Below are 22,454 nucleotides of genomic sequence, written 5' to 3'. Positions count from 1 at the left end.
ATCACCTTAACATGACCAGTCTGCACACTGTAGCTTGCATTAATTATTTAGGACTCGTTGTGCATGCTGGTATTCGTTCATGCCACAATTGCAAGAATGGTATTGAACTGTTACCAGACAAGTATTGTATCGGAAATTGTTCTGATATCTTTACTATACAAATGCCTAATATATAATGTGGCTCATGGCTTATTCTCATAATTTTCTTTTAAGGAGAGAAGACAGTTCACCCTCCTCATGTATTTTTGTCACTTTATTAAGGTAGGGGAAAAGCATAGATCAAAGTTAGAGGGTGGATCACAGTATAGAAAGTACCACGGTGTTGGAGTCTAACCCCTGGTGCACAGGGGATTTGTATACAAGTTGGATATCAGCTGCCTTATAGTCTGCACCATGCAGTTCTCTTCACTAATGTTATTTCCTTTATAGTACTTATGATATCTGATAGCCATTTATGAAGAAAATACTTTCTCTGCACAACACAGGAAAGATGACCTTCTGAAAATTGCTGATACATGGATGTAGCCTCAGGCTTCCATAAAATAATCAACACCTAGTGAACTTCAGAATTCTTTGAAATGTCTTTGAATATCACACAGACCGCTGCCTTTGAACTGTTGAGTGAAGTGTACTTGTTAAACCTTTTCCTGCTCTACTGGGTAATATTATTTATCATGAGATGCAGTCTACGTTAGATAAAAGCATTTGCTAAACAGATAAAAATGTAAATTTGTGCAATTTTAAATTGCGTAAAATGTACAATGTCTTTGTTCAGCCAGTGGTTTTAGTGTTAGGCCACAGCCCAGTGGAATCAAAGTTCAGTGAGAAGGTTGTGGAACTATGCTGGATGATACTGAACAGACTGACCTCTCACTTTGCTAAATATGTCAATCGCTATGCCTTCAGTTTATTTAGTGCACAATGTTGCAGAAGCCAGCAATACAGCAGCATTTGCGAATCAAATCAAGATCATCGTAGTCCAAGAAAATGCTGTTTAGAATCTACATAGTATTTCCTGCAAAATACAATTTACGAAAGAGGAGCCAGGCTGCTCTTCTCATCTAAGTATAGCCAGTTTCTGGCAGGCACTATTCCATATCTGAATGAGCTATTAATTCTCTTGCATAGGAATGAATGCTCATCAGCAAGTCTGGTTGTCTAATATATTGTAAAATATGTTACATTATTAGCACAGTTTTGTAACTAATTTCACTTGGTTTGTCTCAAATTGGACAAAACACACTACTTACAATAAGTGCTTTGTTACATTTACATTACATTTTAGTCATTTAGCAGACACTTTTAATCCAAAGTGATTTACAAATGCACAGGTTCTTCAACAAGTTAAAAACATCAAATCCATAAATAGCAAAACATGCATGAAGAGCAGTTAAAGAAGAATAGTCATCATTATTGGAAGGGGGGAGGCGGGTGGTAAAATCAGGAGGGAGGACTAAGGTATAGTCTGAAAAGGTGTGTTTGTAGTCTGCGTCGAAATGTGGGGAGGGATTCTGCTGTCCTGACAGTGGTAGGTCATTCCACCACTGAGGAACCAGAATGGAAACAGGCGTGAACGTGCAGCTCGACCACCTAGTGCTCGTAATGAGGGGACCACAAGGCGCCCAGAGCTGGCAAACCAGAGTAATTAAAGTTTGGATGGAGAGTGAGGCCATCCCCTTAGCCGCCTGGAATGCCAAAACTGGCATCTTGAAGCAGATGCGTGGGGCAATAGGCAGCCAGCGGAGGCCAATGAGAAGTGGGGTGACATGAGCCGACCTGGGCTGACTGGTGGTCAGGCTGGCGCCACCATTCTGGACCAGCTGGAGGGGCTTGATGGCCCAAGCTGGGAGATCAGCCAGGAGGGAGTTGCAGTAATCCAGACGGAGGATGACGAGCACCTGGACTAGGAGCTGGGTGGCTTTCTCCATCAGGAGATGATGGATATGGCGTATGTTATGGAGGAAGAACCTGCAGGTTTCAGCAGTGGAGGATATATGTGGAGCGAGGGTGAGATGGGTATCAAGGGTCACCTCAAGATTCTTGGCTATATGGGAGGCGGATACATCAAAGTCCTTGACGATGACAATGTAGAGAAGCCTAGGTTAAGCTTCAGATGGTGGGAAGTCATCCAAGACAGTGATGAGAGCAGAATCTCATGGTTGACTGTATCAAAGGAGGCCGACAGGTCAAGGAAGATGAGGACAGGGGACTGGGATTTGGTTCTAGCTTCAGTGACCGCAAGTAGGGCGGTCTCGGTGGAGGGCCACTCTTGAAACCGGACTGGTTGGGATCGTGAAGATTGTTCTGGATGAGATAAATTGACAGTTGGGAGCAGACTGCACGTTCCAGAGTTTTAGTTAGGAACGGAAGAAGAGAGACATCCTGGTAGTTGTTCGGAGTAGAGGGGTCAAGAGTAGATTTTTTGAGCCCAGTTATGTTCCAGACAGTTTATTTTGCTACACCTTTTGTTTGGCCTATGTCTCTGTTCATTGACGCTCATTGGCATAACTTTGGTACTAGTGTGGTTAACAAACGGCAATAACAGACTCCTAAAAAAGCCTAAAATACTGAAAGTTCTCTTACTATATAACTACACTTAGGAAGCCATTGAATGACTAATCAGAAACACCTGTGAATGAATTAATATGATATGATTATATTAAATAATAATAATTATCATTCACTTTAAACATCAAGCTCACAATGCAGCACTTACCTTTCAAGTAGCTATTAAAATAATTGAAAAACGATTTAATATATTAATTTTGACAAATTTAAAATTTAAAATCGGAAATGCTGTTACATGAGCTTGGCATATCATAAAACTGTATTAGTGATTGCTTGGCAAATGCCAACATGCAATGTGTAAAGTAATTATAATAATTACTTTACACTCTCTTTACACTAGAGCATTACACTCTCAAGAGCATATACGAGCTGTGTTCTCTAAGCTGCATTCCTTACCACGACACCATATTGCCACGCAATTACATTTAACAACTGAATATTGGGAAGCAGGCAGTGAGGTAAATGTTATTGCTTGTGCTAATAGACCGCTTTGAATGATGTGGTAAGACTTCCAGTCCCAGTGCACATTCTTATTGCCTGAATGAGTAACTGAATGATGCGGGAGAGTGAGATTAGCTCAATTTTGTCTCCATTTTCCAGTAGACACATAACCCAGAGGTTGTCCATTAAAATTCCAGAGTGGATTATAGTATTGACATGGGAATAAACACAGAGCTGTGGAGAGCACTGCTAAATGGAGCAGGAAATGAGCAACACAGCAGTCCCTATACAAACTAATCTTGATAAGACTGGTAATGTGTATCATATGGATATGCAAAATACCTTTTCTACCTCATCTCTGTAGAAAATTAGATTCAACTACGTTTTATTTGTATAGTGCTTTTTATACAACAAGATTGTCACAAAGCTTCCCAAGGAGCCCAGGCCTGAGACCCCCTCAGAGAAAGCTGAGGGTGACAGTGGCAAGGAAAAACTCCCTGACTAACAGGAGGAAACCTTGAGCAGAACCAAGCTCAGTGGGGGAACCCATCTGCTTCTGGCCGGCACTGGGCAAACAGTGAGTTTAACAGTAGTGTTATATGTATTATACAAATAATAATTAAGATTAAAAATATAGATGTCTATCCAGGAAGGTTTGGCTCTTGATCAGGTTGTGCTGCTTGAGTTGCAGCTCCAGGCCGGAGCAGGGAGAGGAAAGCAGAAACAAAATAATGATTATAATGGATGGTAAAAGTGGTAGATTGGGAAACTTGCCAGTGTGTAATAAGGAAAACCCTGGCAGAATAACATGGCAGCATAACTAAGGGACAAGAGGCTAGGGACCGGAACAGACATGAGGGTGACCCTAAGGCTGTCAACACCAAACCATGACTAGATCCACTCAACACAGAGGGTCCATGCCATGATATAGTGACAGCAATGACCACTTAGTCCACCCGAGACTGATGCCAACCCCAAGCTGTGTCCCTCAACTAAAGGATATATAGCTATATAGGTAAGATTTGAGCCTAGACTTAAATGCAGAGAGAGAAATCGTTCCACAGGAGAGGGGCTCGATAGGAAAAGGCTCTTCCGCCTACAGTATATCTACCCACTCTCGGAATGATGAGAAGACCTGCACTTTGCGAGTTTGTGGAGGAATGTAAGGGTGAAGGAGGTCCTTAACATAGGGAGGGGTGAGTCAATGTAAAGCCTTAAATGTGAGGAGGAGTACTTCTTAAATGTGAAATCTCATGGGTAGCCAATGGAGAGATGCTCACAGTTGGGTAATGTGCTCAAAGCATTTTGTTCTAGTTAGAATACAAGCAGCTGCATTTTGAACGAGCTGTAGGGGCTTTAAGGAGGCATTTGCACATCCTGACAAGAGGGCATTACAACAATTCAATCTGGAAGTGAAGCAAGCCTTTAGCTTGGTTTCAGTCAGGATGTTTCCTTTGCCCTTAACATGAAGTGTAAGTTTTATTGTTTCCCTTCACTAGCAAATTGTAATGCATTCATTTTGGTGAACATACATTTGCGAGGAAAGTTTTTTTTTTAAATTGTGAGCCAGATGTTGATTGAATCCAAGCGCCTGTGTTTTTAATAGAATACTTTTCAGAATACTGCCATCTATGTATCTGATCGCTCAATTGCATCAACATCACATGGTCACCCTTTATCTCAGTCAGTATAAAGGCTGTACAGGGAATGAGAATAAAGTGGTTTGATGTAATATAACATAAGGCTTTTAAGGTTGGGCTTAAGGTTATGCTACTGGTTACTCCCCACTCTATCACATTCCATATTGTTCAAGTCATGGTGCTGAATTAGGGACATAATTGATGTTTACAGGTGCCACCTATGGATTTTAACCCAACTATTATGTTAAGATTTTAGGACCACTTTCATGTTTGGGGTCTAATTGTGCCCAACAGTTTAAATATGCACAATTATTGTTTCCATAATGACTGGCCTTTTATCCATACATATGAAAAATCTCATTTTAGAGCCTAAGGTACAGTAAGCGAAAGTTTGGCACCTGTATGAGAAAGTGCCACCAGAATCATTTGCAAAGAAAAAAATGGTTGTGTATTTTCTTACATTTTATACAGCTGCAGAGGGTCAAAAGAACTCCAAACAACACATTTGTATGGAAAGTTGTAACAGGATTTAGCATAGCAGTATGTTTGACCCCAAACATAATAGGAGGGTTGAAGATGGTCTTTACCTATTCTTTTGGTCTTTTTATTCCTATTACTAATCAACTAGAAGGGAAATCCCACCCAAAAATGGATGTTGGGATTAGGGATGTGTTATATAGCAAGATCTGGGGACAACAATAACAACCAATATTTGAGTGATTCTTCTTTAGAAGACCAGCACTGCACTACTTAGGTTTTTAATTAATTCAAATGTCTTAGAATGTGTTACATTTTTTCTTTCCAAATCCTAATAGGATTTTACTAGTCTGTGAAAATTGTGAAAACTACGTTTTCGGCTGGGATTATTTTTTTTCCGCACTGCTCTATCTGCGTATAATGCAGTCGCTGAAGGGTCGGTAAAGCCTTTTTCACTCCAGGAGTTTAGTGATGTGCTGCAGTAATCCACGTGTGAAATGTTTCTGAAAGAGGGCGGTCATTAGGGCTTTGCTTCAGGCAGAAGGGAACTCTTCCCTGTGGGATGTCTCAGCTCAGCACTGATCATTCTCGTGGATACCTTGCTACTGTACCCCTCGTCTGATTCCCAGTCGTCTGAGACTAGACTGCTATGCTTTTTCATGTAGAAAGAAAGTGTGCTGCATTTGGCAATGCGTGCATTTTCAATTTGGTTTCAAGTCAAGGTTTGCCAATATCATTCACGGAATGAAGTGTCAAGAGTGTTGAGGCACACATTTTTTTCACAGGAACCGCAACCTTAATTTTTGCCAGCTGGACAAAATTGTGAAAGATTTGATACAGGTTTTGGATAAGCACTTGAGATATTTCGCAGTTAAATCCGCTTACAACAAATATTCTGCCAGGTGCTTTGAAAAATAACACGTTCAGTACTGTGTCTCACACTCAGTAAATAGAATGCACTGATCTGATGTGTGTACATTCCTTAACAAAATGTATGTTTTTTGTACAACCCACACTTTCTGTCCAGTATATTCTGCATTTGATGTATTCAGCCAGGATGGTGATTCTTAGTTCTGCTGAAATCTCCTTTATAACCGGATTTTACCACATAGCTTCTGCGGAATCATTTACAGGTGGGAAATGAAGTGGAATATTTTGATGTTTTTGGTTTTCCCTTCCATCTGTTACTGTGAGCTTTATAAAGCAGATGTGTTAATGGCAATGGTGTCCTCTTGTCCTTGTTTCACAAACATATTGTAAATCCTTCTAAAGTTCAATTTCTTTCTCCATCCTAAAAGGATTAACATTCTAAGCACCATGGTCACCAGGAATTCAGAATGCCTGCTGTGACCAACGAGCTCAGGTTTCAGACCTTAATTGGCGGTGTCATAGCAGGACATGCATGTCAACCACCTGGGTAGATCTCTGCTCTCAAGGGAACAGGTCACAGCATACCAGTAGACATAGTTAAAACTTGTTTTTTACCTGTAATACCTTCACAGACACCTTACTAGTAGTAGTAATTACTAGTAGTGTGATAAATATTCAATGCTTGTAGGTTTCAATAGTGTACTGTGTGTACACTACCATAGACTAAAAGAGCAATCTGGACTCTCTCAGTGATGAGAAATGAATGGCCAGACACAGTCACTGTGTTCAGGGCCGCTTGTCTCTGGGCCTTGTGCATCTGTTTACCCTCTGAATCATGACTGAAAATGTAGCCTAACGCAATAGGCTGTTGTCACTGTTAAATTTACTTCAGACTGGGGTATTTTTAAACTGTAATTTGCTCTAGGTCATTTCCTCGGTCGTGGTGACAGATGCAAGTTTTATCTCTGACTGTGGCAGGAACATACATAGGTCATAACTTGTACACTTCCATGAGCCATCTGCTGTCACTCGAAACTCCTCTCTTTCCAATCTGGCCCGTTTCTGTGTGTTCCTGTGGAAGTAATTCAATTTCATTTCCCACCTGACTTCAGAGCTAACAACCCCAGTCTTAAACTTGTACTGCGTTGTATGTAATGAGACTTCAGGGGAAGCAGGAGTGGAATCATTTTTATGTAGTAATGTTTCCTGGGCACAGATGCACCAAAATGGCCTGGTAAAAGTATTAGCCCTATTATTATGTTAAGAGTTTATGACAACTTTTATGTTTGGGGTCAAATTGACCCCAACAGTTTAAATAAATGCAAAATTATTGCAATAACCTTCTTATTGTCTCCCAAATGACTAGCCTTTTATCCATAAATATGTATTCTTATTCTTGAGAAAATCTCATTTTAGAGCCTGAGGTACAGTAAGTGAAAGATTGGCACCTGTATGGGAAAGTGCCACCAGAATCACCACGAAGAAATCTGAGATAAATATCTGGTTGTATATTTTGGATGTTTTATTCAATTACAGTGGGACACATCAAAAGTTGGTACAGGATTTCTGAAAACAAAGTATTATGTTTATTGCATATGTACTATTTAATCCCACCAAAATAGAAAAATAAAAAAAATCATATTATATCAAGATGAAAAAAAGGTTAACTGCTTTTTTCAAATACTGAATGGGGTCAAATTGACCGCAAACATAATAGGAGGGTTAAGCAGTCTGATTATCCTTGAGCGTGGCTCTAACTTCTTAACTTGGTTATGCACAGAAATAAATTTATTTTTACTTCAATGTGTTTTGCCTACTTTGTATATTGAAAAATTGTTGGTACATTTGAATGAATTGAACTGAGAAGTTAATATTTAGAAAACCTATATACAGGTGTAAGAAATTAGTAGTAAACTTTTTTTTTTTGTTCTTTATTGCAGTTTTTTCAATCAAATGTTTTTTATTCAGGAGATTTTTCATACAGAATATTGTACAATCCCATTCCCCCCCACCACCCCCATGGCGACACCCCCACCCTGTGGGCCACAGAACACAGTCAAAAAACAATTCAGATCGAAGAATAAAAGCTTGCTGTAACAGCGTTACTGAATACCAGGCATCTATTTTTTATTATTAACTCCATGAAACTGATTCCATGTAAATAATTTGGAGAAAGCTATTTGCCAATGAGACCAGGACAGGGAGTGTGGTGGCTTCCAGTCCTTGGTCCTCTTCTCTTCTATTTCCCCTCCCTCTGATACACCAGTCTCAGTATCCACTTGCCTACTCAACCTCTCAAACTGGAAGTACAACCATCTGCTAAAGCTCAACTGGGATAAAAAAAGAATGCTTCAGAGCCAAGTCCTCCTTTAGAGATCATGTTATAGATATATTGTAGCTGTGTAGAGACAGCTGAATAGCGGTATTTAATTCTAATCATTTGTTTAATTAATTTGTCACTTAGATTATAAATGTGAATCGACTTTTTTAAGCTGCTTTTGATAAGAACATCTGGTAAGTGATTGTAATGTAATTGGTTTGCATGTATAATTATGAATTTCACAGCAAAAGCTAAATAACAAGTGCCTCCAGGGTCAGTTAGAAATGCTCTGAAACCTTCAAAAAGGTGATTATAGCTCTGATGTGAATATTTTACCCATCTGCTTGCTTCAGCAGGAAGTGCCCTGTTCTGTCAGGGCTGTGTCAATATTGTGTTGCCCCTGCCTCTGTCATCTCTGCTTACACAGTGTAGACTGTGTGTGTGCTAATCCCTCCAGGAGGAAGTAAGAGATATGATTCCATTGGCCACCGTAGTTCTCTGTCCCCGACATGCGCCCCCCTGCTTTCCTTATCTCAGGCTCTCTGTCTGCTCTCTGCCAGCCGCTGTTTGTTTTAAAGGACCCGTCTGGTGAAACGCTGGAGAGTCGGCGAGCTTCCACCCTTCTGCTTCCTGTTGACAGACACTATATGTCAGAATGATAGCCAGGCTCAACTGTTCATCAGGCATTGGCTGCACACATCAGATGCACATCTGTCCAAAATAGGAAAGGTTGTCTAAGCAATCATGGCCGTAGATGAGGCATTACTCTGGTGTGCTTGTGCATCAGAGTAATGCCTGTATGATCAAGGTTAAGTTTACTGTTAGTGTTAGGGTTAAAAATGACTTTTTTGCATGTGACAAAAAAAAGCTAGATCCTTCATGGCCATTCCTCACCCCCACCCAACCTTCCCACGCTCTGAACTTCTGTCAGCCCAGGATGCAGTTTCAGTGGGATGTTATCGCTGGAGTAGGCAACCTGGGTCAAGGGACACATGTTAACATTAGCTTTCTAGCACTTCCACAGTTAACCTGGAGTGTAATTATGGATCTGTGGGGTTAAGGACCTGTTTCTGACTCTTTAAGTATCCTTTCTTATCAACCTACAATGTCGACTGATTGCCCTGCAAAGAATGTGTGTAGTCTATAAAGCAATTTGCGGTGTGACATAGATAGACATCAAACGACCGCTGCAGCAGACAGGCAGGAGCTGTACGTCACTGAATGCTGGCGGGCCGATGAGACTACATAGGCCAGCAAAGGGGTGAGGTGTGGCTATGCAGCTATGCACGCAGCCAATAAAACCCCAACATTTCCCATTCCTTCATTTCATTCTCAGAGATGGAAATCAGAGCACAGCGAGTAATTGGATTGGGAAGTAAATGATTTATGATTACCATTAGTGGCAAATGGTTAGCTTTTCTGAGATTTTTTCCTGTATTTCAATGATGTTGCAATCGTTAGGATGCCTTCGGTGAATTTGCTGTCCACATGAACAGAATACATCAGCAATGGCCTCAGGGTCTGAAAAGAGAGAGAGTGCAGGTACCCGAGTAGCATACTCAGGACTGAGGACCAAACTTACCTCTCAGTAACTTCTAATGAAATCACTGAAATGCAACTCATTTTGAAGTTTGGATGTCTAGTCTAGTGTCTAAAATATTATTGCAGTATATCAAGTTTTGTTTAATTTCAAGCTAAATTCTACATATTAGAAAGTATGTAAAGCTACATATCCTGGAGCTGGACTGATTGCTGTCTTGAGGGAAGTGGGCATGGTGTTGATTATGAGAAATATATTTTTTCTGCATTGAAAAAGCAGGTCTAAAAATAGGTAATGAAATGAAATTCTTTATATCCTCAATGTTGGCATGTTTCACCGAATCTTTGTTCATTTTCAAGTACTTCTGTAACCTTTTGGAAAATAATTTAAATGAGTCTCAGTTTCAGGATAGTCCAAAGTGTTTTTAAAGAGTATGTGTGAAGGTGGCACCCATTTTATTAACTACGGTATGTTCCCTTGGGTAAGTGCCTCTCCCACGGTCTACCATTCTCTCATGATCACCCTCATGCTCTGTTTAGCTCACTGGCTCCTTGTGGATATTTCACAGAGAAAGCACATATGCACTAAACGCTGCATGGTCAAGGACAAGCCCTAATAATGTTGCTATAATTTCTGTTGCACAGAAAGCAACTTACAAAATACATTTCTGGTGGACAGCTACTTTGCAAATCTGACAGGTTCAGTTAAGTATTTGGCTTTCAGAATTTTTTCTAGCGATGGACTGCCTGCCATCTTGTCACAGTGTGATATACCATGCTCGATTTTCCAATGATTGGTCACATCCACTCAATCAAGCGTGACAATTAGGTTACATAATTCTTCACAGTGCTATATATACAGCTCTTGTGCTCCTACACTCATGTTGAAAACAATGCAATGAGTGTGGAACTGCATGGAACCGAAGTCCGATGCCTTAACCGTGAGTCATCGTGGCGCCCGAAAGTTGCCATTTCTGCCCATCAGTCTGCTCTCCGTAACGCATAATGACAACATGAATACTTTTTTAGATAATGTTGCAAATTTGTTAAAAATCTAAAACTGAAATATCTTATTTACATAAATATTCAGACCCTTTTCTGTTGCACTCCAGCTGCATCCTGTTTGCGGACCAACCAAGCCACGAAGTCCAAGGAACTGTGGAAAATCTGTTTTTTGAAGCTGAGTCTTGGAAGCTGAGTCTTGGTCATAGATAGATTGTCCAGCAGGACAATGACTCCAAGCATACATCTAAATCTACACAGAAGTAAAAACCATGTTCTGCAATCGCCATCACAATGTTCAGACTTAAATCTCATGAAAAACCTGTGGTCTGAACTGACTATTCCAAGGATATCAAGGATTCTGAAAATTTTTGCATGGAGGAATGGTCAAAGATTTGTTCTCTAACCTTATATTTATCAGGGGTGCCAATAATTCTGGAGCCCACTGGACGTAGGTGAAGTTAATTATACCTGGATTTATGCATGGTGCTGGTAAGTTGTTGCTTAAAGCGAGATTTAAAACCTGCCAACCATTGACGGCTGGGGTCAGTCATCACTGTAATAAATGCTCGTTTTTATAAATAGATCCACGTGTGTCGGTCTGTGTGCATTTCAGATTACCACCCTCATCAATCATAAAGACCAGCTGAAGAAGTCACAGAAGACCCTGCGGGCCCTGCAGAGCCTCGGTCAGGCGGTCAGCATGGCGGTGGACCGCTTTGTGACCGTGGGCGAGGCCATCTCCACTGAGCACCTGGAGCTGAAGGAGGAGATGAACCTGGCCTGCAGTGAGGCTAGGAGAGCGGGTAAGAGGACCACGCTGAGACCAGGGCCCTGTTCCACAAAGCACGACTACTCACTACTGAATAACCACACAAAGTAAAACTTGGAACAGCCCTTTTTACCTCAGCCCATGTTCCAGGTTTGGGAGGGGTCCGGATTTTAGTGCAGTTATCTCAGTAATCCTTCTTTGTGGAACAGGCTCCAGATGAATTTGCTGGAGGATCTGTCTATCTGGATGCCCTACTCCACAGACGGGAGGAAATGTTCATGACTGTTTGAGTATTTCAGATCTGTTTATATTAGTGATTGTATTGTTCAGTAAAGTCATACTCTTATACTGCTTATATTTGTATGATCGATGATGTCACCCCTGGAGAATCGATTCAAAATCAAATCAATTTTGTGTAGCTCTTTTCACAGAAAACTGTCACAATGATGCCTCACAGAGTAACAGAAGGAAAATGTGTCAGTTCCTTCCCGTGGCTGGTGTAGGGTCCTCGCACAGACCGCCAAATAACGTAGGGATTTTACTCTCTACGAAACCGGGGCGCCAATTAATGTAGTGTAGAAGTATAACTGCAAAAAGTAATCAGTCTCATAAAATTACTGTTATCAGAAATATCTAACCACAAAGTTAGTATTTTAATTAATAATTTAAATAACCAAAATCAATGATTAAACATACCGATAACCTGAAGGTTGGAAGTTCTCTGAAAGACTGCTTTAACTCGGCTCTCATGTGTATGTGATGCCAATACAGACACCGGGTTTAATAAAATATATTTATTAAACAAACTTTTAATAAATGGCTGAACCGAGCTACACGTCATGCGGGGTGGACCTACTCTGGGCACCTTGGTCTTTAGCTGGACTGGTTAATTATACTGATCATTATGCAGTGGTCAGGCCAAGGTTTGATGCGCTGAGCACACCTACACTTTTAAATTTTTTACACTTTTTGTTGCAATGATTCAGCTCCCTGTCATGTGAAGCTTTTTTTTTTCATAAATCATCCTGTTTTCGGCAAAGTAACACTGGATATATAAAAACACCATATATCATATTGTGGCTGTTCCAGGAGATGGAAATGGGGAAAAAGTGAACAAAAAGTACTCAGAAGCACTTACATTTCTTGTCAATCATATTCCTAGAGACCGAAGCAGTCTAAAATGGCCAAACACTTTTGAATGCTTAATTTTACTAGACAATACTAATTTTTAACATACTTTACATAATTTGTTATGTATGTAGCAGTAAGTCAGAGTAAGTTTTAAGTCTTTCCCGGGTAATTATTTATGTAAGCATCCCAAGATGAATTTATGTTAACAGGAGTCACAACGAGAGGCTGAATCTATGTTTCCAGTGGCTTTTCTTGTGTCTATTTTCCTAAAAGGGGTAACTTCTCTCTAAACTGTCCGTTAACTGTCTGGACACCGTTCCCATGGCACATGCTGTTGGAGTGGTGTGAATGCTGTGTTAATGTGGTGATAATGAAGTGGTACAGACTTCTCAGTCCCTCTGTACTCTGTCCTGACATGAACCCTTCCCCTGAAACTACAGCTCAGCTTCCCCTGCGCCTTCCCATCTGGGACATAAATTCATAAAGACATAAATTCCTGAGCAAGATGGAAAGTGTCTGCATTGACATGACAATCAAAAACGACCTCATAATGGCTTTTGATATTGGCTTTTACAGTCCAATACATTTTATAATCCTATATTTATCCAGGCGGACCTGGCAAACGTTTTCATTATGGGCACTTATAAGTATTTAGCTTTATCATGGGTCCATGTACAGTGTAAATATATATATATATATATTCTAACTGTGAATTTGTATTTGTGCCTGCTTTATGAAAAACTCTAGCCATATTCCAGATCAGAATCCTAATGCAAATGTCAGATCCTGCCTTAATTTTAACACAACCCTGAAACTAACCCCATCGGTAAACGCTGAGCGCAACTACACCAAACCTATAAGGTCATTATGTGAAGTGGGCACTTAGATAGCACATCACACTGTACTTTCGGTGTGTGCTGTAAGTCTTTATTTTGTGTGAAGCATCACCTCTTCATTTTTTCTAGCAAGTTACCTGCACTGTCTGCCACTGTATGATTCCTAACACCTATACTGTACATTATATATGCTGCCACTGTATGACTCCTGACACCTATCCTGCACATTATATATGCTGCCACTGTGCTGTTTGGAGTCATGCTGTCCCTCTTAACTGGCCACCAGCAAAACCATGAATATTAATAGAGTGCTGTAAAATGTTTCACCCCTAAATCCACAGCACACTAGTCAATGATTTAAGTGGTTACAGTGAAAGTCGTGGATTCTGGCAGGGCTAAATTGGTTGCTCTTCATACAGAGCTCCAACCACTCCAAACGCCGCTGTCAGGATGCTGCTGAAATATAGACAGGCTTTGTGTACAATTATAGCACAGTGGTGTTCTGACAGAACAGTGACTGTCCTTGCTACGCATGTAATCTGCTGTTTTACATAAGATAGCTTAAAGCAGGGCCAACAAATAAACCGCTATGCGTATTAACTGGAATACATATTTTTACTCCATATTCTCAGATTTGTACTGCTGGATATTTCACTGAAGCAACTCAGATGTTTTGTTTTATAAGGGAGCGACATGTGTTTAAGTAATTCCTAACCAGCCACCAGTAATTATGAAGTTATTCAACCACAGAAATAAACATTATCACGCTCACATCTCTTACCTGAATAAACAATAGATGGAAAGTCAACTGTGATATATTTCATCCGTCTGCAGTGGATTTTTTTCACTGTTGAATGTTTTCTCCCGCATACAGCAAATAATGAATATTGACTAGAAGAGAACGAGCACTGACCAATCCCAAGACAAAGAAGCACAGAAATAGAGCTTATTAGTGGCCAGACCTGTGATTTATTCACCTATAAAGCAGCGGTGTAGTGCTCAATGCAGAGGCAGGGATACACCAATCTGAAACACACAGGATTGTTTACTGCTATAGAGACACAGGCATACTGCAGGTGCACATCATGAGCCATCTTTAGCTTGTTATGGAGTCAGTGTTTGTGTTCCAGTGTGAATCAAAACTGTTTATACAGTGAATAAAATGTAGCTTCCATACAGAATATAGCCCACAATGAAATGGAAAATATGATTGTTTCTGATCCATGGTTTCAAGTGGGGGCCTCTATTTTATGGAATTAAATCATTATGAAATAACTCTTAATGCTGAAAGTGAACAAAATGATTTACATTGATTTCAAATTTGACATTAAATATTGTGGTTTTGGATCAGGGGTGTCTTCCTATCCCATCCTGTACTACACCAAAGGATGAAGGATGCACCTTTAACCATATGCTTAAAAACACATCATTATACTAGAACATCTGGTATGAAACTATTCCTATGGAATATTCATTCAGCTACTGCCCACACATGATGGAAACAACCCTTTAAGGCTTATTGAAACTGCCTGAAACTTACACTGAACATATGAAAGTCACCTACTTTTAACATTTTATTCTGGTAGGATTCAATAGGAGCCCGTTATTTAAACAGGAAATTATGCTCTCATCCGACCAAAGAACTTACATACAACCCAGGTATTACTGTAAGAACAACGGTCTCTATATTAATGTGTCCGTATTTTAAGAATGCCACCTTTGTGTGTGATGATGCTCATAGCTGAAACCTGCTTCAGTGGCAGAGTATACCGTAGATAAACACACACCCCTTCATAACTGACAGTGTCGAGGCACTGTTTCTTTTTGTCTGCTGTTAAGCTTGCACAAGCTTTCAGACAAAAACTAGAAGAAGAAGAAGAAGAAGAAGAAGAAGAAGAAGAAACACACTTCATGTATGGCTTGTGTAAACAGACTTGTTGCTCGATGGTGGGTCATTGCTGCACAAGGGGGCATTAATGTCCTGTTGTCTGAGATGCCTGCCAGGAACCACTTGTCCAATTATATGGCACCCTATGGAAGTTGCCTGCAGTTGCCACTAGCCTGTTTCAGATTTGATGCCAGATCATGGGGTTCATCCACATGCTAGAGCCGTGCACTAATAGGATGTGTCTACAAACTGTATGTCAATACATGCTAGATCCATGCTTTATTGATGGCAAACACCTGTATTGCACAAAATGTACAATGATATTTCCATCCATCTCCAATGTTGTGAAATCAAAGAATAGAGACCGGCAGTGCAGGCTGTGTAGCCATTGAGAATGTGCTGATTTGATTAAGAAGGTTAGAAATTTAGTTAGGAAGATCTAGTATTGCCTACAAAATTAATAAAGGAATAAAACTCGAAAATTAAAGTAGCAACCTTGCATTATTTGTCCACTTACAGTATTCACTTGCGTTGCATTCTGATAAGAATGACCTTTTTACCATAATATGCCAACTTGCAATAATACAATAATTGTATGTCGTTCATAGTTTTATAATGACCCTTGAAACATAAGAAAGAGGAAGCAGCGGGACTAGGAGGATGAAATAAGATAAAAATAAAATATACACACACAAATGTCGATTGGCTGCCATGCAAGGCACCAATCAGCTTGTCTGGAGCATTTAGGGGTTAGGTGTCTTGCTCAGGGACACTTCGACACAGCCCCGGCGGGGGGTCGAATCGGCAGCCCTCCGACTGCCAGACAACTGCCTGAGTCAATGTCGCCCGGCATTATGGTCAATAAACAACACAAATGCCAGACACCAAAAGGTGATTAGATTCAAAGAAACAGGAGTCATTATTTTGTTATGGTTCAAGCCTGGGTCAGCTCCCATTGTGATCTTGAAAAAAACCTCTGCCTTTGATATATTATTGAAGAATATCTGGTTTTATTGAAGGCGGTGTATTTTTGTTGCTCTTTCTTTCTGTGGCAGGCTCCTCTATAATCTAATATTTAAACCAAACAGAAAGATTCGTTTTTCTTGGGTTTTTGTACAGTATGATTTTGAGGAGACACACAACATGGGATGTGCCAGGGCAAAACTAATTGCTGCGCAAGCTAAACGAACCTGCCTCTGCAAGCTCTGTATGTGTGTGCCATGGACCATGGTGCTGTTCCTCCAGGAGACACCATCGCCCGGCTCACAGATGTGGCGGGCCCAGAGCAGGTGGTGCTGGATGGGCAGGACAGTGTCTTCAGCGATAAGACGGGCATGGTGAAGGCTGCCAGGATGCTGCTCTCCTCCATCACCAAAGTGCTGGTGCTGGCCGACCGCATCGTCATCAAACAGATCATCACCTCCCGCAACAAGGTGTGTGCTGATGTCATACGTGTATGGCTCATCACCTGTGCAGTGCCATGCAAGATGTATACCACATACTTACCTATGCCATTCCATTATGCCGTCATCGAAGGGCACGGAATTGAACAACTGATGTTTAAAGGAAAGCGTATACAGTACACAATGATCTAACATCAAATCCATATCCCGTCAGTGGGTTAATCATTAGAAGGGCTTCCATTACCTCTGTGATCAAGATAAAACCTGCAGCCCCCATTTCCATCATAAACAATCATGCAGCTTCTAGCCAGAACAGTCGTATGTATTTATGAAGTTGTATGCATTTATGGTTTGATTTGGTCCAATAAAAAAACAGCATCGTCAAAGGTTTATACAGTGCCAGTAGCACTGCTTAAAGCAATTCAGCCTTCCAGTTTGGGTAGCACTGACTGAGACGGAGAGCCAGTTCTGTTTATCTTGTGCCGCAGTGTGATCTGAACTAAATGGCTGTCTTAATACCGTTTGTTTCATATTGCACAGCCTGCAGCATACAAATAAAATGGAGACCTGAGTCAGGCTTTTCACAGTTTCTCTCAGATCCGGCAGTGTCATCTCTCCCTGTCCTCCGTACAGTCACTGTACATTCATTAAGGGGTCTGCGCAAATTAATGATAATGTGATTTAATGGAGTAATGAGGGGGGTGGTTAGAGAGGATAAAGGCTATCAGAAGTAAATGCAGGCAGAGAAAGACACCCTGCAATTTTCAGAGTAAATATAATATTATGAACTTGCCTTTTAGTGTGCCTTGTGAACTCTATGTCTTCTCATGACAGGATTCCCATAATCCCACTTAAAGGATTCATTTGAAGGATTAGTTGTGTCTGTAGAAATAATTTCTCTTGGCAGCTGTGATGAGCTCTTTGGAAAATAAGGAAGTGGGAATGTTGAGAAGATTTAATTGTTGTTGGGAATTATTGAAATTACTTGTTTTCCAATGGTTAAATAAATGCTGCAAGTGCATATGAATGCTATAATACTTAACCAATTTTGTAGATGACCAGGTTTTCCAAACAAGCTTTCATTCATCACCTTTCAGGCCTTTCATTCATCTCCCTCATCAACTAATTTAAGAAAAACGTCAAACCCCAGACACACAAAGGTGGAGGGAGTGCTTGATCTTATGCCACTCTTTGTTGTCTCAGTGGGGAATTATGTTAACCTCTAATATCTTCACTGAGAGTTGGTACCATATAATGCATGGGGTTGTATGAATCTAAATATACCTAATACTAAGAAAACACAACTCTCAGGATATGTGTTAACCAATTTCACCTTAAATAGTGTTGCCATATTGATAGAACAACAAGGCATCAATTGACCTTCACTGTAGCTTCCAGTGTATAAACTGACGGTTCCTGTACTTGCCTTGGTTGATCCTGGAAGTTGTGAGCCCTGGTCTTGTTTGCAGGTGCTGATCACCTTAGAGCAGCTGGAGAGAGTCTTCACTTTCCAAGAGTTTGTCCAGATCTTCAGCCAATTTGGGAACGAGATGGTGGAGTTTGCACACCTTACTGGGGACAGGCAAAATGTAGGCACCTTAACCTCTCTCTCTGTCAGACCATAGATAACTTAACAACTTAACTCAGAGCGTAGACACCTTAACTTCTCTCTGTACCAGAGCATAGGCACCCTAACCTTTATCTTAGAGCGTAGACACCTTAACTTCTCTCTGTACCAGAGCATAGGCACCCTAACCTTTATCTTAGCGCGTAGACACCTTAACTTCTCTCTGTACCAGAGCATAGGCACCCTAACCTTTATCTTAGAGCATAGACACCTTAACTTCTCTCTGTACCAGAGCATAGGCACCCTAACCTTTATCTTAGAGCGTAGACACCTTAACTTCTCTCTGTACCAGAGCATAGGCACCCTAACCTTTATCTTAGAGCGTAGACACCTTAACTTCTCTCTGTACCAGAGCATAGGCACCCTAACCCCTCTCTAGCAGAGCATACAGTACAGTAGGTACCCTATCCTCTCCCTCTGTAAGAGTGTAGTTATCCTGCCCCTTGTCTCCCTCTCTATCACTGAAGGTAACATAACCACTCTCCTTTTTCAAAAGGGAAATTAAACTATCCCACAATAATCACTTGTATTGGGCTAGAGAAGCATAAACATTAGCAGGTGTCAGAATAATGTTTAATGGTGGATATTATAAGAACTTTCATATTATCAGGATATAGCATGTTTATATGCCTGTTTCTCATCAGGGCAGTTTTACTGCAGTAGCTTCAGGCTCTAGCTGCAGAAGCTGTTGCAGCACAACATCGTTAAAGAGTCCCTTCTGTTATAACGAACCCTGAATGTGTTATGGCATTGCTCATTTTTGTGGGCATAAAGCAGTGTTTCTATCTTTTTGAAATTCCTCCTGGAATTGTCCAGCAGAAAACATCAATTTCAATGGATTTTATAATTACATAACTCTCAAAAGCTAGTTTAATAGTGCTTGGGAAAGGTATCTGCTGCTATGCAGACAGAAATGCAGTTATGAAATGGTTTCCATCATGTAGCTCTGTAAAACCCTGAAGCTATGGAGTGTGCTAAATAAGCGTGCTGTGTGTGTGTGTGTGTGTTTGTACTTGTTTGTACTGTAGTGTGCATGTGTATGTGCGTGTTTGGGCTGTATTTGCATATGTGTTTGTCCATTGACTAAATTAATGTCTGTCTATCTCAATGCCTGTGGCTTGGGGAAACTTACATGCGGGTGGGTGTCACTTCTTTTTAGGATCTGAAAGATGAGAAGAAGAAAGCCCGAATGGCTGTCGCACGTGCTGTTCTGGAGAAGTGCACCATGATGCTCCTCACAGCCTCCAAGGTGATTGTGGGAAAATCCCCAGTTATGCCCTTGGCATAGTATCACCATCAAATAGGCAATGAAATTTTGTTCTGTATTGAAACTATCCCAGATAATTTCCCTTACACGTAGCAACATTTCCAATACAGTTTCTAAGGCAGTGTTTTGTCAGAGAATGTGTATAGTTCTTTGTAGCTTAATGATTTTGCCCTTGATGATCTTATACTTTTGAGTGGCCTGTGGGAGAGACAAATGAAGCATGTGTGAGTGATGTTTTAATCCTGTCAGGTTTGCGTATGTCAAAACATGACTTTGAGGTATTTGCATACTGTATATGGATCAGAACTTTTGTATGAGATGTTTGTACGTGTGTATTCATGCTTGTGGGTGCGAGGGGTTTGTGATCCGATTGAGAGCATACTCTTCCTCCGCTGCAGACCTGCCTTAGACACCCAGACTGCGAGTCTGCCCGCATCAACAAGGACGCCGTCTTCGAGCGTATGCGCTTTGCCCTGGAGCTGGTCATCCAGATTGTGACGGACATGCGGTCGAGCATGGATGCTGAGGTCCTGCCCATCTGTGTCTACTCTGGGATCAGGGAGTTCAAGGTGATTCTGACATTACAGGAAATTACATTTAAGCCAAATGCCCACATGTACATATCAGATTCTCAGGTTCAGGGTGGAAGCTATTACAGTAAATGAAAGAAGAGATTCAATCTTTTCAAAGTTTTTATATAAAGCTACCACTGATTAATTTTATGAAGTGACCAAACAACATTGAACAAAGTGTGGAGCTGAACTGGGCACAAGGTTTTGACTATAATACATTTGGCTGAGCATGTTGTGGTCTAGAAATCACCACATCATGCTCAGCCAAATGTATTATAGTCAAAACCTTGTGTCCAGTTTCACCTGAATACATTTAATCTGTGGTTAATGCGATGTTTAACTTGAGTCTGCTTCAAGGCTAGTGTTAGAAAAAGAAACAAGAGACACAACATTCCCTGTGTGTAGCAGCAGCTCTTAGCTATTAATTCAATTTAGTGATCAGTAGTGTAAGTTATATCTTAATTCGTAGCTTGGTTTGATTATTAATGCCAGATAGTGTACAGTACGTTCATCCTTGTTTGCAGGCCGCTGTGGAAGTTCACAGGAGCCTAGGTGTTTCCTGACCATTCTCCCCCCCTGACAGGCCAAGGCAGAGGGGCTGCGGGAGGAGCTGTACTGCCTGTCTAGGGAAAGTTTGACAGCCCTGCTGGAGCGTATTGTGGAGCAAACTGAGGACTTCACAGACTCCGCCTACACCAGCCATGAGCACAGAGAGAGCATCCTGCAGCTGTGCCACCAGGCCAGGCAGGAGCTGGGAGAGCTGAACGCTCACTGGGAGTACGCTGTGAGTGTGGACTGCCCTGTGCCACTGATCCTGAGGGAAGAGCCTCAGTAACATCACCCCTCAGCTGTCACTGCATGAAACCAGTGTCACACTCATGCTGTGAGGGACTTAACAATTCCCATGAAAAATATTCCCCATTTTCTTAACAAATATCATATTGAATTAATTCCGGTGAATTTTGCAACTGGTACGCAGTTATCATTATCAAAAAGGAGATCTTATACTGATATGCAGCTAGTGTGTGTGAGGTGGAAACAGAGGACTGTATCAGTCACACATAGCAGGGCACAGTCTGGCTGCTTTCACAACTGCTATCTCAGCAGGGCAGATTCTAGATTCGGCTGACATTTTCTTCTTTTGAGTTTGTGTGCCCCTCCGCTCCTATTCAACACCTGTCCCTTACTGCTGAAATGGCTGTTTGCTTTCTGAATAACGGGCAGCAGCATGGGACATATATTCAGCTTCACACCGCCCTTTGTCCTCCTCCACCCTGGAGCTTCCTCCTTCTGCCTATCATCTTCTCTTCACCTTTACGGCCTGAATAGCTGAATACTAAAATTTCATTGTAAGCAAACAATGAGTTCGCTCCCCGAGTGGACGGATTATTTTATTTTTTTTAGTTCAATTGCAAATCTACTAATTACGCTCTAGAGAAGGGCTTTTGAGGCCATGTTTTCTGTTATGTTTGCAAAAATGTCGTTAATTGAAAGTGGAGAAGAAGTAAATCCCTGTTGAGCCTAATGCTGTTGTCACATTCCCCGGTAATCCCCTCTCACAGAGAGACCTCTAACACTTTGGTGTGTTTCTCTCCAGGTGCATCTGAAAGTTTGCTGTGTTTTTACTCTAGTGGTTGCACTTCAGCCAAGCTGCAGGACTGAGCACACTTTGATGAATAGTGGAACTGATGATTAGATTTCCACAGGAGCTAGCGAAGCTTCTGCTAATGACAAAAACAAACAGCAGTGATGGAGATAGGCCTTTCAGCACCTGTCCTTCACAACCTATTAAATTCTCTGTCCTCAATATCACAGCTTCCCGTAGTCCCCCAACACAACATGAAGCTATGAAGCTGTAAACACAGTTTGCACACTGTACACGTTTGGACCAATTAAGTGTATGTCAAACTGTAGATAGTCAAGGTGGGAGATCAGATTTGAAATTATACTGTACCATTTCTGAATTGATTAACAAACATTACGTTTCTGAGGGACTGCTATATATAAAACTGTAGTGTAGTACAGTAGCTGAGGACTTTTATCTTTAGTTTGGTGAGAAGCGGTTTTAACTGACACAGCGTTATCACGAATGCTTCCTGTG

The 22,454-nt window shown here is 41.0% G+C and overlaps 1 protein-coding gene across 1 annotated transcript in view; it reads left to right on the top strand.

Moving 5' to 3' along the window:
• Positions 1-22,454, top strand: part of LOC133140854 (alpha-catulin-like) — a 39,710-nt gene that overhangs the window by 6,739 nt on the left and 10,517 nt on the right. Inside the window, exons 2-7 of the mRNA XM_061261121.1 lie at positions 11,474-11,663; positions 16,730-16,917; positions 18,357-18,476; positions 19,674-19,763; positions 20,180-20,350; positions 20,937-21,137. Coding sequence (XP_061117105.1) covers positions 11,474-11,663; positions 16,730-16,917; positions 18,357-18,476; positions 19,674-19,763; positions 20,180-20,350; positions 20,937-21,137 — 960 coding nt within the window. The remainder of the gene's footprint in view (positions 1-11,473; positions 11,664-16,729; positions 16,918-18,356; positions 18,477-19,673; positions 19,764-20,179; positions 20,351-20,936; positions 21,138-22,454) is intronic.

Source organism: Conger conger, chromosome 1, assembly GCF_963514075.1.
Source record: "Conger conger chromosome 1, fConCon1.1, whole genome shotgun sequence".
In the NCBI taxonomy this organism is placed as follows: domain Eukaryota; kingdom Metazoa; phylum Chordata; class Actinopteri; order Anguilliformes; family Congridae; genus Conger; species Conger conger.
This window is presented reverse-complemented; position numbering and strand designations above follow the sequence as displayed.